This window comes from Urocampus carinirostris, chromosome 4, assembly GCF_059441175.1.
Source record: "Urocampus carinirostris isolate Australia breed hairy pipefish chromosome 4, RoL_Ucar_1.0, whole genome shotgun sequence".
Classification (NCBI taxonomy): Eukaryota; Metazoa; Chordata; class Actinopteri; order Syngnathiformes; family Syngnathidae; genus Urocampus; species Urocampus carinirostris.
Window position 1 is genome coordinate 13,472,991 of NC_142352.1, and position 22,451 is coordinate 13,495,441.

Consider the following 22,451-nt stretch of genomic DNA (forward strand, 5'->3'; position numbering starts at 1 on the left):
CCCCGTGCGGAGTTTGCATGTACTCCCCGTGCCTGCGTGGGTTTCCTCTGGGCACTGTTTCCTCCCACATTCCCAAAAACATGCACTTCAGGTTAATTGGCCGGTACAAAATATCCCTAGGTTTGAATGAGCTAATGAGTTGTCTGTCTCCTTGTGTCCCCTTCCCACTGCCCGAAGATAACTGGGATGGGCTCCAGCACCCCCAGCCATACTGAGCATAAGCGGTGCAGACAATGATCTCATCTCATCTCATCAGCCGTACCGCTTATCCTCATTAGGGTCGCGGGGGGGCTGGAGCCCATCCCAGCCATCTCCGGGCAGTGGGCAGGGGACACCCTGAACTGGTTGCCAGCCAATCGCAGGGCACACAGGGACAGACAACTCATTCGCTCATTCACACCTAGTTTTTTTTTTTGTTTGATGCATCAAACCATGTAGTTTTATTCAACCTACTTCGAAAATAAAAGCTGGGACGAAAATAATTTTAACCATAAATGTACAAGGCAAAGTCTCCTCCAAAAATCAAGGGAGAAATCTGGTAAATAAAAAAAATCCCAAATACCTGCTGAATAAAATTTAGAAGTAACTTAACTTTTTCTTTATTTAAAAAGGAGTATCCTTCTTAGTGTAACAGTGCTTTTATTTATGATACCTAAATTTCCCGGAAATGATGACATAATGTAATATTCATTTTAAAATGTTTCAATCATGATGTTTTTTAATGTTATTTAAAATCTCTCACAGTCCTTGATGTGCCTTTGTCTAGCTATACACCCGTTTGGGAAATAATAAAAATTTTATTTTAATGTAATATAAAAATTGAAGCAAATGTACCAGCTCTCAAAGTAACAATTTCAATGAATAAGACACTGAGATGTACTCGAGGCAATCTATAACAAAAATGGAAACCCTGCTAATCAATTACATCATATTGGTTCAGTCTCTTGAAAAAGTGCCATTTTTTTTGTTTTCACAGCGTATTCTTTGGCTGACTCTGTATTCTGGTAGCGCAGATGAGGTCATCGTGTAATCTATTTAGGCAAATGTGTTGTCTGTAACTGTTAGAAAGGGCGCAGAGGGAGAAAAATTCCTTTTGGACTCGGCTGATAGAAATCCCTGTTAAAATATATACTGCTTGCACATATCTCATACTGTCAATATTTTTCTTTTTTTTTTTAAATTTATTTTTTTACTAGTATCCCTTAAGTGTCAACCACTGTTGTTACCCTATTTATTACAGACGGTTATGTCTTGAAAAAGGAGAGCCTTTTTTCATAATGAGTGAAATTCACAAAAATACTTACGCTTTAATTGTTGCTTGGGACTCATAATGAGTTAGTTTGTTGGTGATTAAAGTTGATGCTCGAGGGCGTCTGAAGCCAGAATCTAAGCAGCTTATCTTCAATATTGTAATATTCATTGCCCTAATACACTGAGCTCCTACAGTTCCTTTTTACAGTTACTGACATTTGTTAAAGGGACAATGTGTATTGTTTAAAGAACATCATTCATTAAAAGAAACCTTACATTGATTTGAACGATAAACAAAAATAAATGAACCACCATATAAACGTGCTCTTAAAAACGCTCTTAGGTTATAAAATTGTATTTATTTTACAGAACCTGAGGCTCACCATCCTGCTGCTAGGGGTACCCCCAAAAGACAAAAAACCTTGTGAAAGGCTCGGGGGGGAAACAAGAAGAAAATTGTGGTTGGTTATTTCGAGTCTTTGTAGTTTGTAGTCTTCCTTTTCTACTTTGTAGGACTTGTTTTTGGTTGCCCTACACAACACAACAACATATAGTGGTCAATTATTACACAGTGTCCATTTAAAGAAAAATATTGATATATAATAATTTCAACATGATCCTATCTATCTATCGATCTACCCTGGTCATATCCCTCAAGAGGGGTGACTGACAGCAAGACAAACGCATACAAAAACAAAGAAAATAAAAAAAGGGAAAAGTAGAAAAAAAACACAAACATTTTTGGACCATGGCCAACCCAAATGCAAGTTAGGCACCTCGGCACCCAAGTTGGTCATGCTTTTGTCCCTCCAGATAAAACTGGAAGAAAGCGGCCATGTCACTCGGGTCAGGGTGACACAACACACTCTTCTGTTCAACAGCAGGGCTCGACAGCTTTCACTGGTTTACCCCTGCCGCATCATACAGGTGCCCTGCCGGTCCCTTAGAACCCATCTAAACATCCCTCTATCCTTTTACAGCACCTCTCCACTCATTCCTATCACCAACAGGAGCTCTTGCTTCGACAATATTTAGACCTCTTTCCTGCAGTGCAGTCATAACACCATCCATCCACGTCAATCGCGGCCTCCCTCTTGGTCTCCTTCCATTTACTCCTAATTTGTGCAAATGCCTCAGGTTCGAGATTGATCTTCTGCACTCCCAACTTAATGAATGGTATGCAGGTCCTGAGTAAATTTGCTTCAGACTGCTCGAGCTGACAGCCTATATAAAGCACGTTTCACCTTGAGGGAATTCCTTTGATTCCACTCATCACTCTCGTTTGACTTCATTAAAATAATATGTTCCCTGTAGGGTTGTGGAGAATTTCCGATTCTTGGATGAATCACAAATTTGGTGTGAAAAATCTGAATTGTTTCATAAACTTTTGACTATTATATAGGTCAAATAATATGAATAATGAACAGTTATGATTAAGGCGGAACTAAAAGGTAAGATTTTGTTTCCAGACGGACACTTAAAGCTGGCACCTGAACTTACGTAGGCCTTTGTACACAGACCACTTTTCACATGTGTTGAAGCAATTCGCTTTTGAATAGATGTGCCGCACTAAGAAATGAACCCCAAGAGGTGTTTGAGTGACGGCCGTTTGGGTCTGTATTGTCTGCCTTGCCGGTTACCATTGGTCAACCAGAAATCTTCGCCAGAAAGTGTGTGTGCTCGGGTAGATTGTACTACCTAATGTATGTTTTTTTTAAATGAGGTAAAAGATGCTCTCTTAACTACGATCACACTCACTAGGTCCTAGTGACTAGGATGTAGTGCATGGACGTCTCACTTAACTGAATCATTTTTCACTGCATTTGTTACTACCAGTGATTTAAATTTAATATTCTTGGTGGAAACTCACTGAATATGGGTGGTTATGGAATGAATTAATCACAAATATCAAGGGAATACTGAAGTGATGTGCTCCTTGGGTTAAATCCCTGAAGCATGTGCCCAGTATTTTTGATGAATGGTTCATTAACCGTGATAGAGGTGTGTGTTTATGAATAATGCAGTGATGTTTAAAGTCCAGACTGATTCAGGAAATGCCTCCAGAGTTGAAAGTCACCTTTAGTCCTAGAAATCACAGAAATGTGCACTTCCAATTCTGTAGAAACTTCCTACCACTCATGTATGCACCCCTGCTTTATCTGTACCATGTGAAATTGTTTTTTCATAAGCAGGTGAGGTTATCTGCCAAAAAAACACCCTGGGTCCAAAAACTTTGGAAAAAAATATTGTTTTTTTTTTTTAAAGAAAACGAATGAGCACTTTATTTACCTCCTTAGTCCACTTTTTCACTTGTTGCATACGCACCAACTAACATAGAACAATGATACATACTCTCACACTGTTACTCTCTTGATAAACACTCTTCAAATATATTTTTGGTTTTCAGAGCACCAAGCATTTTATACATTTTTCTGTCCATATTATACCATAGTCGAGGAAATTAATCATCTTGAAGCCCCTGTGTGTGAGTGGAGCATTTCCCTGAAGGCTTTACTCCTTTATGGTGCTTACATTTCCCATCACTAGAATACAATACCCAAATATCGCCATTAGTTGTTTTTAAAGGGTTATTCCTTGCATGTCAAGTCAAGTCACATTTATTTGTATAGCCCATAATCACAAAATATCTCAAAGGACTGCACAGGTTACAATTATTCCAGCCACTGATCTTAAACAAGGAAAAACAAAACCTCAGCATGAGGAAAAAGGAAACCTTGACAAGGGGCCTCACAAGTGATAATACTCCTCCCAGGATGACCAGGGTGCAATAGATTTAGCATTGGGTAACATGTAAGCATACTGGACTGTCTCAGAAAATTAGAATATTGTGATAAAGTTCTTTATTTTCTGTAATGCAATTAAAAAAACAAAAATGTCATACATTCTGGATTCATTACACATCAACTGAACTATTTCAAGCCTTTTATTATTTGAATATTGCTGATTTTGGCTTACAGCTGAAAAAAACTCAACAATCCTATCTCAAAATATTAGAATACTTCCTCAGACCAAGTAAAAGAAATAATTTTATAACAGCAAAACTAAATCAAACATTTGAAAATGTCCATTGATGCACTCAGTACTTGGTTGGGAATCCTTTTGCACGGATTACTGCATCAATCCGGCGTGGCATGAAGGCAATCAGCCTGTGGCATTGCTGAGGTGTTATTGATGCCCAGGATGCTTCGATAGCGGCCTTCAGCTCATTTGCATTTGTAGGTCTGGTGTCTTTCATCTTCTTCTTAACTATACCCCACAAATTTTCGATGGGGTTCAGGTCAGGGGAATTAGCAGGCCAATCAAGGACAGTGATGCCATGGTCAGTGCACCAGTTACTGGTGGTTTTGGCACTGTGGGCAGGTGCCAGATCATGCTGGAAAATGAAATACTCATCTCCATAGAGCTTTTCAGCAGATGGAAGCTTGTAGTGCTCTAAAATCTCTTGGTACACAGTTGCATTTACTCTGGACTTGATGAAACACAGTGGACCAACACCAGCAGCTGACATGGCTCCCCAAACCATTGCTGACTGTGGGAACTTCACACTGGATTTCAAGCAACTTGGATTTTGCTCTTCTCCAGCCTTTCTCCAGACTCTGGCGCCTTGACTTCCAAATGAAATGCAAAACTTGCTTTCGTCTGAAAAGAGGACTTTGGACCACTCTGCAACTGTCCAGTGCTTCTTCTCCATAGCCCAAGTCAGACGCTTCTTCCGTTGTCTTGAGTTCAGAAGTGGCTTGACCATGGGAATACGGCTATTGTAGCCCATTTCCCGGACACGTCTGTGAACTGTGGCTTTTGATACCTGGACTCCAGCTTCAGCCCACTGTCTTTGAAGCTCCCTCAAATTCTGGAAGCGGCTCTTCTTCACAATTTTGTCAAGGCTGCGGTCATCTCTCTTGGTTGTGCAGCGTTTCCGGCCACATTTTTCCCTTCCAACAGACTTTTTGTGGATATGCTTTGAAACTGCACTCTGTGAACAGCCTGCTCTTTGAGAAATTTCTTTTTGTGTCTTACCCTCCTGATGGAGGGTATCAATGATGGTCCTCTGGACAGCAGTCAGATCAGCAGTGATTTAGTTTACTGAACCAAACTGAGTGTTTTTAAGGCTCAGGAAACCCTCGCAAGGTGTTTCGAGTTAATTAGATGATTCAGGTGATTAGTTGAATAGCCTGCTTGTATACTTTTTCATGATATTCTAATATTTTGAGATAGGATTTTTGAGTTTTCTTAAGCTGTAAGCCAAATTCAGCAATATTAAAATAATAAAAGGCTTGAAATAGTTCAGTTGATGTGTAATGAATCCAGAATGTATGACATTTTTGTTTTTTTAATTGCATTACAGAAAATAAAGAACTTTATCACAATATTCTAATTTTCTGAGACAGTCCAGTATACTCGGGCTGCACGATTTGGAAAAAAAACACATTGCGATTTTTCAGAACAGCATTGAAATTTCCATTTGATTTCTAATTTAAAAAGAAAGGGGTGTTTTCTGTTCTAGTTTTTGTAATTAGTGAGCAGTCTTTCCCATAGATTTTTATGAGACACATGTGATTTAAAAGTCTAGGGTAGGGGTCTCTAACATGCGGCCTGGAAGCCAATTGCGGCCCTGAATCCACCCCATCGTAATATTTAAGTTTAAAGGGACTGTTGTATTTAGCGGTGTGGTAGAAAATAATATTTAATTAAAAAGAACAATATTGATTTAAAAATGAATAAAAAATACACAAAATGTGGTATAGACGTGCGTTTCTTAAAAATACTTGTTGCTCGAGGAATTTTTATTTGATTTTACGTAACATAAGCTAATTGTCAGCCATCTAAATGCTAAGGGTAACTAAAATCCTCAAAAAGGCTGGGCAGGAAAAAGGAGGTAAAATTGTGCATTCTGGTCAGTTTGAGTCTCCATAATTTGTATTCCTCCTTGCACTCGTTTTTGGTTCTACTTCACAATACAGCAACATCTAGTGGTCAGATAATACACATTGTCTATTTAATGTAAGTTAAGCCCATGCAAGTTACAGATTCATTCATCTTTTTTTTACATTAAATTATCTATAGTTTCACATTAATTTTTAATGTTTATATAGATCTCATTTTGTGTAGCCAATTAAAATATATATATAGAGCAGTGCACATTTTTTATCTGGGGTTTCATTGTGGAAAACCTGAATTGGCCCAGTTTCCCCCCGCACCTGTCACGGTTGTCCATTGCCGTCACTTGGGGCCCATTTGGCGCCAGCTGCTGCTCGTTGCCTGATTGACTTCCCTCTTATTTTAACTCTGTGCTCTCATTCACTTCTTGTCAGTCCGTCAACAAACTTCTGCACTTGCAAGACCTGTATTTTGACTCTGTCCGGTATCCTGTTCGTGTATCCAGTATCCGGCATCAATCCCGCCTGTCTCGTCCTGTCCGGTATGTTGCTCCAGTCTCCAGTATCCGGTATCAATCCCGCCTGTCACGTCCTGTCCGGTATCTTGCTCCAGTCTCCAGTATCCGGTATCAATCCTGTCCGTCTAATCCTGTCCGGTATCTTTCTCCAGTATCCGGTATCGATCCCACCTGTCTCGTCCTGTCTGATATCTTTCTCCTGTACCCGGTATTGATCTCATCTTTCTCGTCCTGTCCGGTATCGTGTGCCAGTATCCGGTATTAATCCCGCCTCTTTCGTCCTGTCCGGTATCTTGCTGTTGTATCCAGTATCCGGTATTGATCCCACCTGTCTCGTCCTGTCCGGTATCTTTCTCCTGTATCCACTATTGATCTCGTCTTTCTCGTCCTGTCCAGTAACCTTCTCCAGTCTCCAGTATCCGGTATTGATCCCGTCTGTCCCATCCTGTCCGGTATCTTGCTCGTGTATCAAGTATCAATCCCGTCTGTCTCGCCCTGTCCGGTATCTGCTCGTGTATCCTGTTTCTGGTATCGATCCTGTCTGTCCTGTCTGGTTTCGATCTCTTCTGCCCAGCGATCGCAGAATCACTGGCGTTTGTGTTCACGCTCCCGTAAAATAAAGCTTGTGTGAAAACGTTACGCGTCTGGGTCCACCGTCTGTTTGGGTTCTGAGAGCACCCTAACATTTTTTTTATCATATTTAAACATATCCTCTTCTTATAAAGGGAAAGAAAGTTTTTAAAATGCTATACTTTTAGGGGTGCTTGGGTTGAATTTAGGGATGCTTGACCACACCTAAAAACAGGCTGGTACCGCCCATGGGTAAAAGCTAGCTGCGGATTGAAAGGTAACGCCATCATGGGAATTCATAGGGTAAAACTATTACGTGATGCAGTCACTTGTTTTGTAGATGAGTAGATGGTGTGGCAAGTTGCAGGCACTGGTTTAATTGTTGACATGATCGTTCCTAACCGATAGACAATAGTGGTTTTATAGTGTTTGTTTGTTGTCTTTTTTAATTCTTGCATTTTCACGGGTCATACTGGCTCCATTTATTGTTTTTTAATGAAGATTTATCATTTATTTTGTCCAAAACTGATCACATATTATTTCAATATTAATATTTATGTCAAAAGTAGAATAGAATATAAAACAATCGCAATGCCTATCGGGATTAAGATCAAAGCATTAATGTTGGAACATTTATGAGAACACAGACGTTGTTTGATCGATCCCCTTTTCCTATGACTATGTCAAAGTGTCCTTGGGCAAGACACTAAACCATAATTTGCTCCCAGTAGGGCCCTGGCAACGCCCTGCATGGAAACAGCCGGTCGGGGGGATGAATGTGACACATTGCTTAGCGTACTATATGGTGTAAAATACCAAGACCATAAAAACACAGCAGGGTAGTCACTTTAGCCTATGTCTTCCCAAAAAGCTCTATGTGATTGAAATTGCAGAAAAACACAGTTTTTAAATATTTTCACATTGTCTGTGATAAATACTCACACAAGATTAAAAATTGCATTTGTAAATCACAAAGATATTTGTGGCTCTGCAAAAATACATGATTCACACTAGATTTTTCTTGTAATGGTGCTAGAGAAATTGGAGAATTGGCTTTAATACTACTTAAACGTGCTTAAATTTAAAGTAAGCCATGTCTTGAAGTAGTATTCTAGTGATTTCTGTGATTTAAACGTATTCACTAACAAGACACTTCCGTGAATTTACTAAAACATTATCCCTACATGGTGATTTGACGACCTTTAGACATTCAAAATGTATATTCTTTTTGTATAGGAAAAAATAGAATAACAAAAAAAAACTCCATACATCTTTATAAAAGAAGATACTCAAATGATCAGTATACTTTTTGTACATGTACTTCCTACTGGGCGCTCGAGCAATGAATTTGGATGCATTTTCTAACCTTGGTTATTCACAGCAGAAATTAAGTAGTTTTATTTCTTTTTTTTAAATGGTCAATATGACTTTATCATTCAACAACAGCCGTATCCAATTATGAAAGAAAAATCGGTTTCAGAGCACCCATATTTACAGAGACTAATATGTGTTTTTGATATGTTTTTGACTTTGATCCACTTTTGCATAAGGCAGACAGATGCTAGTTAAGGTTGGATTTTGGACTGTTCCTACTCATGAATATTTATATTGTGAGTTGGCTCAGTTTTCGGGTAGTTGGGCCCCTCAGCGGAAGTAACTCTGACACACTGCTGGCCTTTTGCTTCTATTTACTCAAGTCTGATAACTGTCCACTATGTTTGTGTACATGTCACATGAGAAAAGAGAAAAGTTAGCAGCCTGTGCATACCAAAAGCTTATATGCTTACATTTCTTAGCACAATTTCAATAACGTGTCTTTGTTTATACTCGGAGATTTTCTTTTCTTAACCTTAGTAAGGGTTAGGCAAATCGATCCAAATGTTGATATTTTCGATACTGAGTGAGTACTTGGATCGAATGGATACATTAGTCTTCAGATGAATACTGTCTTCACATTTTGACTATCACTATAAGAATGTTGTTAGTGTTTCATATGATTATGCATGCATTACAGACACTGCCCTACTTACGAACGAGATTCTGGACGACTGTTCGTAGTTGAATTTGTTAGTAAGTTGCTTCAGTGCTATATTTATTATGTAATGGATTTTTAATTTTTGTATAAGTATGTTTAAGGTTTATATAAGTAACCTGTATTGTTTTATACTAAATAAATAAACATTTCATGAAACAATATGCTCTATTGAGATAAATAAAGTTAAGTGTAACCTACTTTTGGAAGATTAGCCGAAAAAAGCGATCCAACCATTTTCTCCACCGCATCAAGCTTTCTTATTCCACTTTCATTTCAAAAGAAACAGCTGGCCTCTTCTTTACTCTTTACACTTACCATATTAAATGGATGCACAAGATATTAAACAATAAAAATGTCAAAGTGCTTAGTGCGCTGGAGATAGTATAGACAAAGACAGTATGGAATGTTTACACACACAAACCAGCAACTACTTCCAGGTGGATTCTGGGAGAACTCTCACAGCACCACACGCCGGTAGTGGCGGAAAAAAGCACTACAGTAATGTCCTGTACTCGGAAAAAGGTCCACACAATACAAAGTCTAACTTACATCAATGTCCGTATATTTTTCGACATCCCGAAAAAATGTTCTAACGTTTTTCGTAAGTCGAATGGTCGTAAGTAGGGGAGCATTTGTAATGCTTTTAAATTCTATCCAATTATGGTATTACTTTGTTTACACTTCTGATTTTATTTTCAAAATATTATGCAAGGTAAGGTAGTGTATTTTCCAGGAAATTAGGTGCACCAGATTACAAGACGTACCTTCAAAAATACCCATCCTTGAAAGATTGTTTTCAGAAATAAGGCGCATCAAACTATAAGTCACATGAGATTAATACAGAAGATAAAAATGTATTTCATAGAACATAAATGTTAGGGATCGACACATTCATAAATGGTTACTGGATGGAGAAGCTTTTTGTGTAGTTCTTCATTTTTAATGAATTTAAGATATTTCAGGCTTTATAAAGGTAGAGTAGATTACAATGCACACTTTTACAAATCTGCCAAGTTTATTTTTTTTTTTGGGTGCAGCTAATAGTCTAGAAAATACGGTATTTAAGTTGTCTTGTTGACATTGTTATACAGTATTTGTATTTTTGTTACATTGCTGTTTTTTTTTTTTGTTTGACTGTTGTCATTTGTCCTGAAAAGGTTGTCGTTAAGGGCAGCACGGCGGCGCAGTAGTTCGCACGTAAGCAGCACAGTTCTGAGGTCATGAGATCGAACCCCCTGTGTGGAGTTTGCATGTTCTCCCCGTGCTTACGTGGGTTTCCTCCGGTCACTCCGGTTTCCTCCCACATTCTAAAACATGCATTTAAGGTTAATTGGTCAGTCCAAATAGTTGTTAGGTGTGAATGAGCGAGCGAATTGTCTGTCCCTGTGTGCCCTGTGATTGGCTGGCAACCAGTTCAGGGTGTCCCCTGCCCACTGCCCGAAGATAGCTGGGATGGGCTCTGACTTTTGTTCAGAAACAGTTGTAATACAAATATTTTTGTACATTTTTGATTAAGTTTCTATTGTAGTTATTTCATGAAAAAACATACCATTTTATGCTGTTTTTAACATAAAAATAAAGTTACTCAAGGGGAAGGAGTCAATTTTTTTCAAAGATCACGAGATCACTATCAGTTTCAGATCAGTATCGATTGATCGATACTATCCTGTATTCACATTGATCGGATTGATGCCAAAAATACCAGTATTGCCCACCCCTAATCCGTGGCACATTTCTACCCTTTTATGAGAAGTTTTCTCACAGAGCTTACACAAGAAACGTCTTCTATTGGTCGTCGCTGTCTGCAATCTCTGCATCCAATCAGACACTGCGCCCGAAGAAGGCTTGTCCTTTGTGGCTTGTCCACGTGGGACATCTGGCACTGCGGAGACGCACAAGCTAAGCCCAACCCCCTCGCCATCTCCATGCACGTTCCAGCCTCCCCCACAGGAAGTGCTACGTTCCCTCCATTGGAGAATAAAAGGCAGGCAGAGAGCTGTGTCTGCCACACTGCCCTGCTGGAATGCAGTGCGTCATTGTAATCCAGAAGGACAGGAGCATGTGCGCCGCTGATTTCATCTCAATCCCAACTTGTTTTCATGAATTGTCACCATACTAATGCAGGAGCAAGATTCATTGGTGCCTTTCATCGGTTGTGAGGCACGTGCAGCCACTTTAACTTGGTCATAACTCTTGAGGAAGATTTCAATGCAGTAGAGAGGAGCAGCATTTGCTTTTAGGAGTGTGCTGACCTGTTATTCAATTTTCGTCACATGCACAGTAATCCCTTGTTTTTTCAGGGACTGTGCTCCAAAAAGGTCCTACAATATTCAAAGTCCGGAAAGAAAAAAACTTTCATTATTGTATTTATAAAATACTCTATTATGAATTGAAACTAAAGAACAAACCCAATTTTCAGGCTCAGTCAAGTCAAGTCATGTTTATTTGAATAGTCTTTAATCACAAAGAATCGGAAAGGGCTGCACAGATCAAAGTCTATTGCAAACTGCAGACTACTATGACACCATCCCCTCATCTAAAACCTACATGAGGGCAAATAATACACATATTATCAACATAAGATCTAGGTTATTCATATGCTATAGAGTGGAAGTGTGTGTTAAGCTTAGATTTAAACATTTCCACTGAGGTTGCAGATCGAATCTCAGGGGGAAGAGCATTCCACAGCACCAGGGCCCGGATGGAGAACGCTCTCGAACCTGCGGATCTCTTCTTGGCTCTTGGGATCACTAGTAGACCAGCGTTTTCAGAGCGAAGGCTGCGGACCGGAACATATGGGGAAATTAAATCTGAATATATGAGGGAGCAAGTCCATGCATGATTTTGTAAAATACCAACAGAACCTTAAAATCATATCTTAAGCTGCCAGGGAGACAATACAGGTTAGCTAAAAATGGGGTCATGTGATCAAACTTTCTTGTCTTGGTTAAAAGCCTCGCTGCAACTCAAATATTTTTACGTTTTTATTTCAGCCTGTAAATGCTGAAAAGGACCCGCCTCCTTTACCTATGAATAACTTTATCCAATAGTGACCGATTTAAATGATGATTGACACATTGGTTAGGAAATGAAATGCCGGTATATATACCCAGCATACACCGCGCACTACTTCGCCTACGGGGGAAAGTCTAGTCGGTGGCTGCTTGCCTTAGTTGCGAGACCTTGTGACTCAATATTGATCCATATATAAGGCGCACTGTATTATAAGGCGCATGGTCAGCTTTTGAAAAAAATAAAGGCTTTTAGGTGCGCCCTACAGTCGTGAACATACGGTATATCATATATATATATATATATATATATATATATATATACCAATGTTATCTATTTAAACTACTTTTATCAGGCATGAAAATATCTCTGTTAGGAGAAATTCACTGTTTCAAAGTGAAAAAAAGGGTGACTTATGGATATATCCCAGGAGAAAATCTTTTTAAGGTGGGCAGGGGCGGGTATGAGTACAGATATCTCGGTTTTATATAATATATATGAACATATATTTACACATATATGGAGATAGCGGGAGAGAGCTGTGAATGCATTGCGGGAAATGTACATGCTACACCTAAACAGGACATTATGAAATGTGTATTAGTGCAAGGATTCAGGGTTCAAGGATCCTTTAACCACCGGAGTCATAGAGGCACCACCTCCTGTGGTGTCTTGGGCAAGTACAGCCTGGCGGTGCCCATTCCTCTACAGGCTGTTTTTGGGGTAGGGGTTTGTTCCCCTTATGGACATGCATTGAGGGCCATGCAGAAAAATAGAGGTAGCATTTTTCAGTGATAAATATTAATGGGAAGAACTTCATGCAACCTTCCAATACACAAATGTTTCCGTGATTTGCTTAAGATCTGAAAATCACATGTCTTGATGAATGCACACGCAACAATAAAAATCGCAAATGTAGATAGCGGATATATTTGTAGATCTGCAAAATACATGATTCACACTGAATTTCTTCTTTTAACAGTTCTGGAATTGAAAAGTTGGCTTTGACATTCCTTAAAAAGTACTTAAATTTGGCCATCAAAAAGATGTACGAACCCTGTGTACTGGAATTATCTCACCTAAAGTAGTGGCTTGCAAGTTAAGATAAGTTCTTGTGCTTTGTTTTTTTTCCTCTGTGTTTGGTGAGCCAGAGGGCTTTTGGAAATTCTAATGATTTGTTGGTTTACCCTCTGAAAAACGGCATTATTTATGTTGCAGATGAAAATGGTGGGACTGATCTTAATTCAATATCTGAGCGAACGACACTGCCGGGACACACTGAGGTAAGATGGAACGCAGTTGCACCATCATTAACTTCTAAACAGTCTCTTAAGTACAGAATTCTAGTTGTGTATTCATGTATACATATATATATGCAAATATCTCTGCATGTTAGAAAACGCACGCTTTTTGTATGTGTGCGTTACTTTTATTGTAGAGTATTAGTTTCAAAACTGAATGTTATGATAATGCCTTCTGTGCTAAACCACCGTGACTAGATGCATACAAGGAAGGCAGCAATAAATGCCATGTATTATTGTTATTATTATTGATGTTTTCAGTATTCTTATCAAATGTGATCCCGTGAGGGAGGGATTCAGAATATTAAACGCCCCCTGCAGTCTTGGATAATTGAAGGCAGTGTGTGCTAAGGTGTCAACACTAGAAGTGAATATAAATGGTGTGCTTTCGTTGAGTTTAGGGGTTATTATCAAACTCTATGCACGTTTAAATGAAGATAGCATTTTCATACTAATCCAATTCTGTTTAGAAGGTATAGTAGTCTTTAAGGTGACAGTTAACATTTTTTGACAACCATATATCTTTGTATAGTTTTTTGCAAAAAATATGAGTGCTAAATACGCAAGGAAGAATACAAATGAGAGACTTAAAGTAATTAAAATGCATTTTGGGTTCCCACGGACCCCTGAAAAAGTCTTAAAAGGCATGGAATTCATTATTCGAAATATAAGGCCTTAATTGGCATTAAAATGTCTTGGTGAAAGTCTTAAACATGTGAACACATTAATAAGATTTATATTTGTTTGAACTAAAAAGATTGAGTTACATTTATCAGTTTCAGTTAAGTAAAAAGTTGCCGATTTGATTTTGTGGGAAGACAATAATGGAAGTGTCAAAGCGGTTATTTGGTTCCAGTCGAGCATTTCAGAGCAGATGCATGTCATAGGTCTACCCACTATACACATAGCAGCTTCAGACAAAGATGTTCACTTTAGGCCATTGGAAAGTGACAATTTCATTCATCGCCTTAATTCAGGGTTTGTACAGGTGCTTGAAATTCTTGAAAATGCTTGAATTTTTACTTTGCGTTTTCAAAGATTGAAAAGTACGTGAGTTTTGGGTAAAATGCTTGTAAATGCTTGACATTGTTGCTCAACAAGTCTGCTTAAACATGACGTCAACACTGCTCTCTGGTGGCTTTGCATTTTTGCCTGCTTCGTGATGAACGGCCCCTGGCATTAGGTTGTATGGCATTGTTCTATGAAGTGTTCTCGCCCCCTACGGGTCGCATCCAAGAGGACAGGTGTATGCGACACCTAAACAGGGTACGATGAAATGTGTATTTGTGCAAGGATTACGTATCAATTATGAACATTTATTATGGACCATGCAAAAATTAAGGTAGGGTTTCCCATTGGTGAACTTCCTGCAACTGAAAATGAAAGCTACACATTACTATCATTTTTACCCAACGCCTCAATGGGGAAAGATTTGTTTCAAATATATTTACAGATGTATTGTTCACATCCAACAATTGGCGATTTTCTCTGGATCTAAAAATTATGTCTTGATAAATGCACACACGAGATTGAAAATCGCATATGCAGATTGCATTTATATTTGTGTCTCTGCAAGATATATTATTCACACTGAATTGCTTCATTTAATGGTACTGGAGAAACTGGAAAATTGGCTTTTAAAAGCCTCAAAAATTGCGTGAATTTGGCCATTAAAGGTGTACAAACCCTGTAATTTCAAAATGGTGACATAATTTCTGTAATTCTGTTGTGTTTTGACTATAAAACACACGGAATAGCCTTGGTGTCACAACAACGGGATTTCCTTGTTCAGGCTGACAGTCAATGTGCTTGTGCAGCAGCATATGCTTGATGGCCTTTTTGTGACTTGCCACTCTTTATTGCTGAATCACAAGACTTCAGTTATTCAAAGCCTTCTTGTTATCCTTTCGCAGAAGGACACATAAACTATTGATACTCTGCGGGAGCAGGCTGGGATTGTTCTTCTCTGAAAAGCATGCTTATATCACTTCAGCCCTCCAATGGAACATTTAATCATCGGCACTCTTGATGCTGTTTTGATGCTCAAGCACTGGGTCACATTAACTTCCTCTTTCAGTTTAATTTCACTCTAACAAGAAGGCGTGTAAATGGATTGTGAGGCTCTGATAAACAAGCTCGGTGGGGGCTTTAAAACTTGCTTCACAGTTACTCCTCCAGACATAATATCGACTCCAAATATAGACTTTTACACACACTTTATTTTTTATTCCCCTTGAGCAAGAGTATATAAATTGGTTGGTAAAATAATATTCTGAGCAAAGCATTGAAATATATTCAAGGCTCCTTTATTTGGGTGTTGATTTAGTGTATTTATTTGGTTTAGTGTGCAGATATTTATTTTTTCCATTTACACTGATTCTAAGAAAAAATCAGAACAGTGACATGGTCTAAAATATTGCAAAATGTGAAAAACAAAATGTAAATTCTAGTATGCATCTTTCTAGTTAGCTTAGCAGATAGCCAATGTGATAAAATGCTCTTCTTTTTATCCTTGCCTCATCCCAACCAATCAGTGGTCAGCTTCCATACACACACATGTGCGACTCTATTTGGTCAATGATCAGACAATAGTTCTACCCAACCCATATGTCACAACAGCTGTCATTTATGTCATGATGACTGATTAGTATCACCTGTGCCCGCTCGTTTGGCGCCAGCCTCTGTGGGTTACATGATTGGTTCCCCGTCATTTTTAAGTTCAGTTCTTTCACTCGCCTGTTGTCAGTCCGTCAGTGAACCCCTGTTTCTACAAGGCAAGCATTTTGACTCTGACTCCCGTCAGTCCCTCTTTTTGCACCTGTTTTCCACCCGTCCGTTCCTGATCTCCCCGTTTGTCTCCGGCTACGACCTGTTTTTGACCCCGACCACGTTTGCTCTCCCGTCCCGGGTTACCACCTGTTATTTGATCCCAACCACGTTTTTGCTCTCCTGTCCCGGCTATCTACCTGTTTTTTTCCGTCCTTGACACCGCCATCTCCCGCTCCGGAAGATCCACGATCCGATTGTGTGAGCAGCTTGCTTCCTGCGTCCAGCGAGCACCGGATCGCGGGCGCTGCCCTTCCTCTTTCTATCAATAAACTTGTAATTACGCTACGCATTTGGGTCCTGATTCCGTTCTGGTCGTGACAGTTTAAAGTCATTAAGTGACCAAACACCCCCAGATCCGACTCCTGATGCCGAGCACCAAGCAGGGAGGCAATGGTTACCAATGGTGTTAGTCTTAGGTATGACTCGGCCGAGGCATGATCCAGCATTCTCCCAGTTTCGGGGCGGTCGCTCTACCCCAAGGCCACCCAGCTAGTTAGAGAACACGATATAATTCTTGATTAAAAAAACTTAAGAGATGTGATTGTACATAGTTTATGTCTATTTCATATAGATCAAATCAACTCACAAGTTTAGACTCCCAAGTCTTTAATGTTAGAATTAAGCTTGGAGCATGCTGCTATAAGTTTTTTGCCACGAGCTTTTACACTGATTCCTACTATCCCAAAGACCTGCCCTAAACTGGCTACAGCAAGACCGGGAGGTTTTGTTTTTTTTACGACTAAGAAGCGATAAATAATACACACTTTCCCTTTAAAAATATTAGTTATGTGCATTTACTGTAACTATGTTAATCACTGCAATCCAGTACATAGTCAAAAAATGCACAACATTTGCTGATAATTCTCAATGTGATATCACCACTTCGATGAATTTGGCCATTTCTTGTAGCCCACAATACATATGCACAGATATAAACATATATATATATATATATATATATATATATATATATATAAAACGTGTCTTGTTTAGGAGCCTCTATAAAATGGCCATTTCTTGTAGCCCACAATACATATGCACAGAGAAACCCTGATTTAGAGATTAAAAATACATATATATTGAACGTGTCCTGTTTAGGAGCCTCTATAAAATGGTCATTTTTTGTAGCCCACAATACATATGCACAGAGAAACCCAGATTTAGAGATTAAAAATACATATATATATATATATATATATATATATATATATATATATATATATATATATATATATATACATATATATATATATATATATTGAACGTGTCTTGTTTAGGAGCCTCTATAAAATCATGGGAACTAAAGAAAAAATATATATATTTGCAAATCGCAAAACAATTTATGGACTTTGAGCGGTATTTAGTTGACAATATCAGAACTATCTTGACAAATGGGACTACAGAGGTGTGTAACTTGGAGTAGCGCACCAAAGTCAGTTATCCAGGTTATGTCATTGTGGAATAAGGTAAAGTCATGGCTATTTGTATAGCTCTTAGTCACAAAAAAAGCCTCAAAGGCCTGTTCAAACCACCAAACCTACAAGAGATGTAAAGTCTCGACATGAGGAAAATGAAGAAACTTTGAGAACGGGCAGCCCATGAGGTAACCCCGACACCCCCGCCCCAACCAAGATGACCAGCTTGCAATTAATTTTGCAAAGGCAGCAACAGACAATACACAGACATCATCAACATACAATTGAGGTACTTACAGAATGTCCAGTTGAATAATACGGCAGGTTCTAGATAAAGGCGTACATTAGTGCCAATTGCCGGTACAATTTCTTGAGATGCATGCCCTGTAGAAAAAGCAGGCTCATCCTTCTCCCTCAATGACAAGACAAGAAGACAAGAGTAAGGGGTGAACAACAACAGTTCATTAGTGAGTAAACAAAGCCATTAAACAAATGAAACCACGCAATTGCCCCCAGAAAAAAATCCAGGAGGGTAGACAACGTAGCAGGGCAGATACTGTGGATGTTCAATCTCTAGCTTTCCTTAACACAACATCTAGCTAGCACCTCAAATGTAACTAAATAATGAGCTAGCGTTAGTATTCAATACCGTAACCATCATATTTGAGGCTGCCACGCAACAAATCGGAACCAAGTCCAGCGCGTTTCAATCTTAATGAGTCGGCAATAAAGACTTATTATTGCTTTCTGAATGATGACTGAAGGTTGCAATTAATGTAAATAATTGAAAGTAATTATTCCTCATTTGTCATCAGTCAACTACAAAACAACGTAATTTGATTATATAATCTTTGGGGATTCGTCTTTGGTATTGGTTTTCCAGCCATTGGCAAAACTAACCAGGACTTCCCTTTCCTTTTGTTGATCCTGTAGACAGAGCAACTACAACCGAACAAGGACACGGTGTTCTTCAGGGACGGAGTGCGAAGAATTGACTTCGTTTTGTCCTATGTGGATGACAAAGATGGAGAGAAGAAGCAGGTATTGGAGGCCACTTCCACACGGCACGCTTAAAATCCTTGAAAATACTTGAACTTCAATGTTGTGTTTTCAAGGATCGAATAGTGCTTGAATTTTGGGTGAAGTGATTGTAAATGCTAGAAATTGTTGCCATTTTTCTCAACAAATCTGCTTAAAAATGACATCGACACTGCTCTCTGGTGGCTTCGCTATGCCTTCTTCCGTTGCGATTAACGGCAACTGGCATGAGTTTGAAACGTCATTGTCTTACAAGACGTCTTCGCACACCTACAATTCGTGCCCAACAATAAAAGTGCATTCTAAACCTAAACACAGGGTACTATGGAATGTCTATGAGTGCAAGGATTGCGTTTCAATTATGGACTCCATGCAAAATATTTAGATAGCGTTTCCTAGTGTTAAATTGTAATGGAAAGAACTTCCTGCAACTGAAAATGTAAACTACAAATTACTGTCATTTTTATCCAACACCACAATGGGGAGAGATTTTTCTCAAAAATATGTACACACGTACTGTTCAGATCCTCAGAAGTATTAGCGATTTAAATGTACTCAATACCTAAAATGTACACGTTGTGATAGACATGCAATTCACGCAGGATTAAAAAGCACTTATGTGATTTGCAGATATATTTGTGGCTCTGCAAAATACATGATTCAGACCGGATTTCTTCTTTTAATGGTCCTTGAGAAATGGAAAATTGGCAGAAAAACAGTTCTTGAATTTGGCCATGAAAAAGGTTTACGAACCCTGCTAGTAAAATCGCATAACAAAACGCACTACAGGAGAACAATGCCTAAGTTAGCATGCCATGATGTCAAACAATGATGCTAATGAAATGACTAAAGTATTGTCACTGCTATTCTAAAAAGCCTCAACACGGGCGATGTGACTTTTCTTTTTATTATCTTGCTGTGACCTTTAAACAGTTTGCAACACAGAGAACAGACAAAAAACGGCAAATATGACTTCAACCCTCCATAAATTCTTATTTACAGCACAAGTGCCAGCAAAACTTTAAAACAGGCGAAAATCTAATCAGTAGAGTAAAAAAAAAAAACCTTGAATCTACCGTCCGCTAACTTATCGTCATTTCACTGTGGCAAAGTGTGTTTCTGTTATTACACAATCTACTCCCAAAAAAGCTATGAATGACAACACGGATAGGAAGAGATAAATCTTAAAGTTTTCCAATGATGAAAAACTTGAAACTAAAGCCGAGACAATAGATGTATCCCAGGCTAAACTATTTTTAAGGTGGGCAGGGGCAGGCATGAGTACAGATACCTCGGTTTTATATAGCATATATAAACATATTTACACGTATATGGAGATAGAGGGAGAAAGCTGCAAATGCATCGTGGGAAATGTGCATGCTACACCTAAACATTGAGACTATTCTATTAAGTCATTCAGTTGCAAAACTGCACACTTATACAAAGTTTCCAACTAGTTTCACTCTGCGTTTCAGGCCGTTTAAAACCCTCTATCATGATAAGCAACAACTTTTCGAATTCAGCAGTTGCTGCTTGAGGGTTTGTGTGAGACAAATGTGTTGTTTGCACTTCACCACCCCCAACCTTGTGCTTTGAGTGCTGTGCTGCCTAGATTACAAAACTGGGCTCTGGCATGCCAACACTGAGCCGCAACTGATTAGTTTAAATGAGTAAGAGCTATAAATATTACATTGAAATGGATTCAAATGTTCTTTCATGAACAGCTGCTTTCCCTCCTTTGTCTACATATTTATTTCTATGATCACTGATAGTTATGCAAAAAAAATTTGGAGTTCCAAAGGTCTTCAGAAATCGTTTTCTGAGAAGCTGGATTATGATAAACACTGCAAAAGTATTCATGACAGTAAAGGATCATGCATGCATGTCGACCTTTTTCCATTAAAATGTTATTGCTCACTCTATTTTTACACACAATTCGTCTTTAGAATGTCTGAAAAAAGAACAAAAAGTGCTTGCTTTAAAACCAGAAATGGCAAACTTTTGCCAAATTCACACTCACACTCTAAGCCTCACTTCAGAATAAAGCACCCATAGACTTAAATACTAGTCCCCAGTCAAGATTTTTATTTGTTGTTTGAATTTGAAAAAGCAGTCAATTTAAAAAGAAAACAATAAAAATATGTTTTTAAAGGGAGGAAAGCAGTAGTCTTAACGTGTAAAGCGGTAGTCATGGTAGGTATGGATAATAGTGCAAAAAAAAGCCAAGTGCCTCATTGAAAAAGTTGCACAATCTGTGCTCAAAAACAGTGGTTGTCATGAAGTTTTACCAAACAGATGACCTTGGGACAGTGGCAACCAATGCATACAACAACTAAGCTTTCAGTGATGTCCTACATCACCCGGCTTGAACAAATATCCATCCAAATAGCATCATTTATGGCATCAAGTTCTTAAAATCCAATACAGAAGGACTCGTGCGCCCGACTGGCAGTCACATTGCCTTAATCATCTACAACCCAGTTTTTTTCCCCCGGATCATTTACTTATCTATAAACTTCAATCTGCAATTAAAATGTATCACTATGCATAATAATGAAAAAAAGATAATTCAGAACTAATTGTCCTCAAAGTTTTACCTCCTCACTAGATCTTGTGTCCCTTGAAAGGTCCATCTTGAAAGTGGCTTTTGCAAGTATGTAGCTGGACTTGAACCCTGAACCTCTGCACCGTGGAGCTATATATATATATATATATATATATATATATATATATATATATATATATATATATATATATCCATTATCTTCCATTTATCTGCGGTCGAGTCACTGGGGCAGCAGCCTCAACAGGGAAGCCCAGACGGGATCCCAAGGCGTTCCCAAGCCAGCCCAGAGACATCATCTTTCCAGCATGTCCTGGGTCGTCCACCGGGCCATCTGCCGGTGGGGCATGCCCAGAACACCTCCCATGAGAGGCGTCCAGGAATCATCCTTATCAGATGCCCGAGCCACCTCAACTGGCTCCTCTCGATGCAGAGCAGGCTTTGCTGGCCCTTCCGGGTCACCACTGCCATGGGATAGTTCAATGTTGTGATAACATCCCGAAAAGGGAAAAGCACATCCGGAGGGAATAATTATCTTGCTGTACAATTGCTGCATGTCAAACGAAAACAATTTGAAGCCTCCCTTCGGAATCACATTTAGACATATTTGTACTGCCCTCTAATGGAGAAAACGGAGTCTTTTTAGCTGATGAGCATCTTATTGAATTACCACTCCATTATAAAACAAAAAAAATAAGTTGTAAAGTTGTTTTAGGTGTGTTTTGTAAAATGAGTTTGATTTACTTCAAGTATGTCGTCTTGTGGATCAACATTAGTCTTCCTGTTCCCCATTTTTGTGAAATAATTCATTGGAAAAAAGAGAAAAAATATGTTATGACTCCAGCTTTCATTTTGGATGTCCTGATGTGTGTGTCCCTAGGAGAGGAGGAGGGAGTTCGAGTCCAACCTGGAGAAAATCGGACTTGAGCTGGAGACGGAGGACAAATCTGTAAGAGACAGAAAAATACAGCACTTGTGCCATCTAGAGGACGATGTAGAATGACACAAGATAGGAGTGGCA

General features: G+C 38.9%; 1 protein-coding gene across 4 annotated transcripts in view; it reads left to right on the forward strand.

Moving 5' to 3' along the window:
* Window positions 1-22,451, forward strand: part of ano5b (anoctamin 5b) — a 67,655-nt gene that overhangs the window by 25,711 nt on the left and 19,493 nt on the right. For all 4 annotated transcript variants that reach the window (XM_088333694.1, XM_088333697.1, XM_088333698.1 and 1 more), the window contains 3 exons: window positions 13,503-13,567; window positions 18,763-18,870; window positions 22,311-22,379. In XM_088333694.1, coding sequence (XP_088189820.1) covers window positions 13,503-13,567; window positions 18,763-18,870; window positions 22,311-22,379 — 242 coding nt within the window. The remainder of the gene's footprint in view (window positions 1-13,502; window positions 13,568-18,762; window positions 18,871-22,310; window positions 22,380-22,451) is intronic.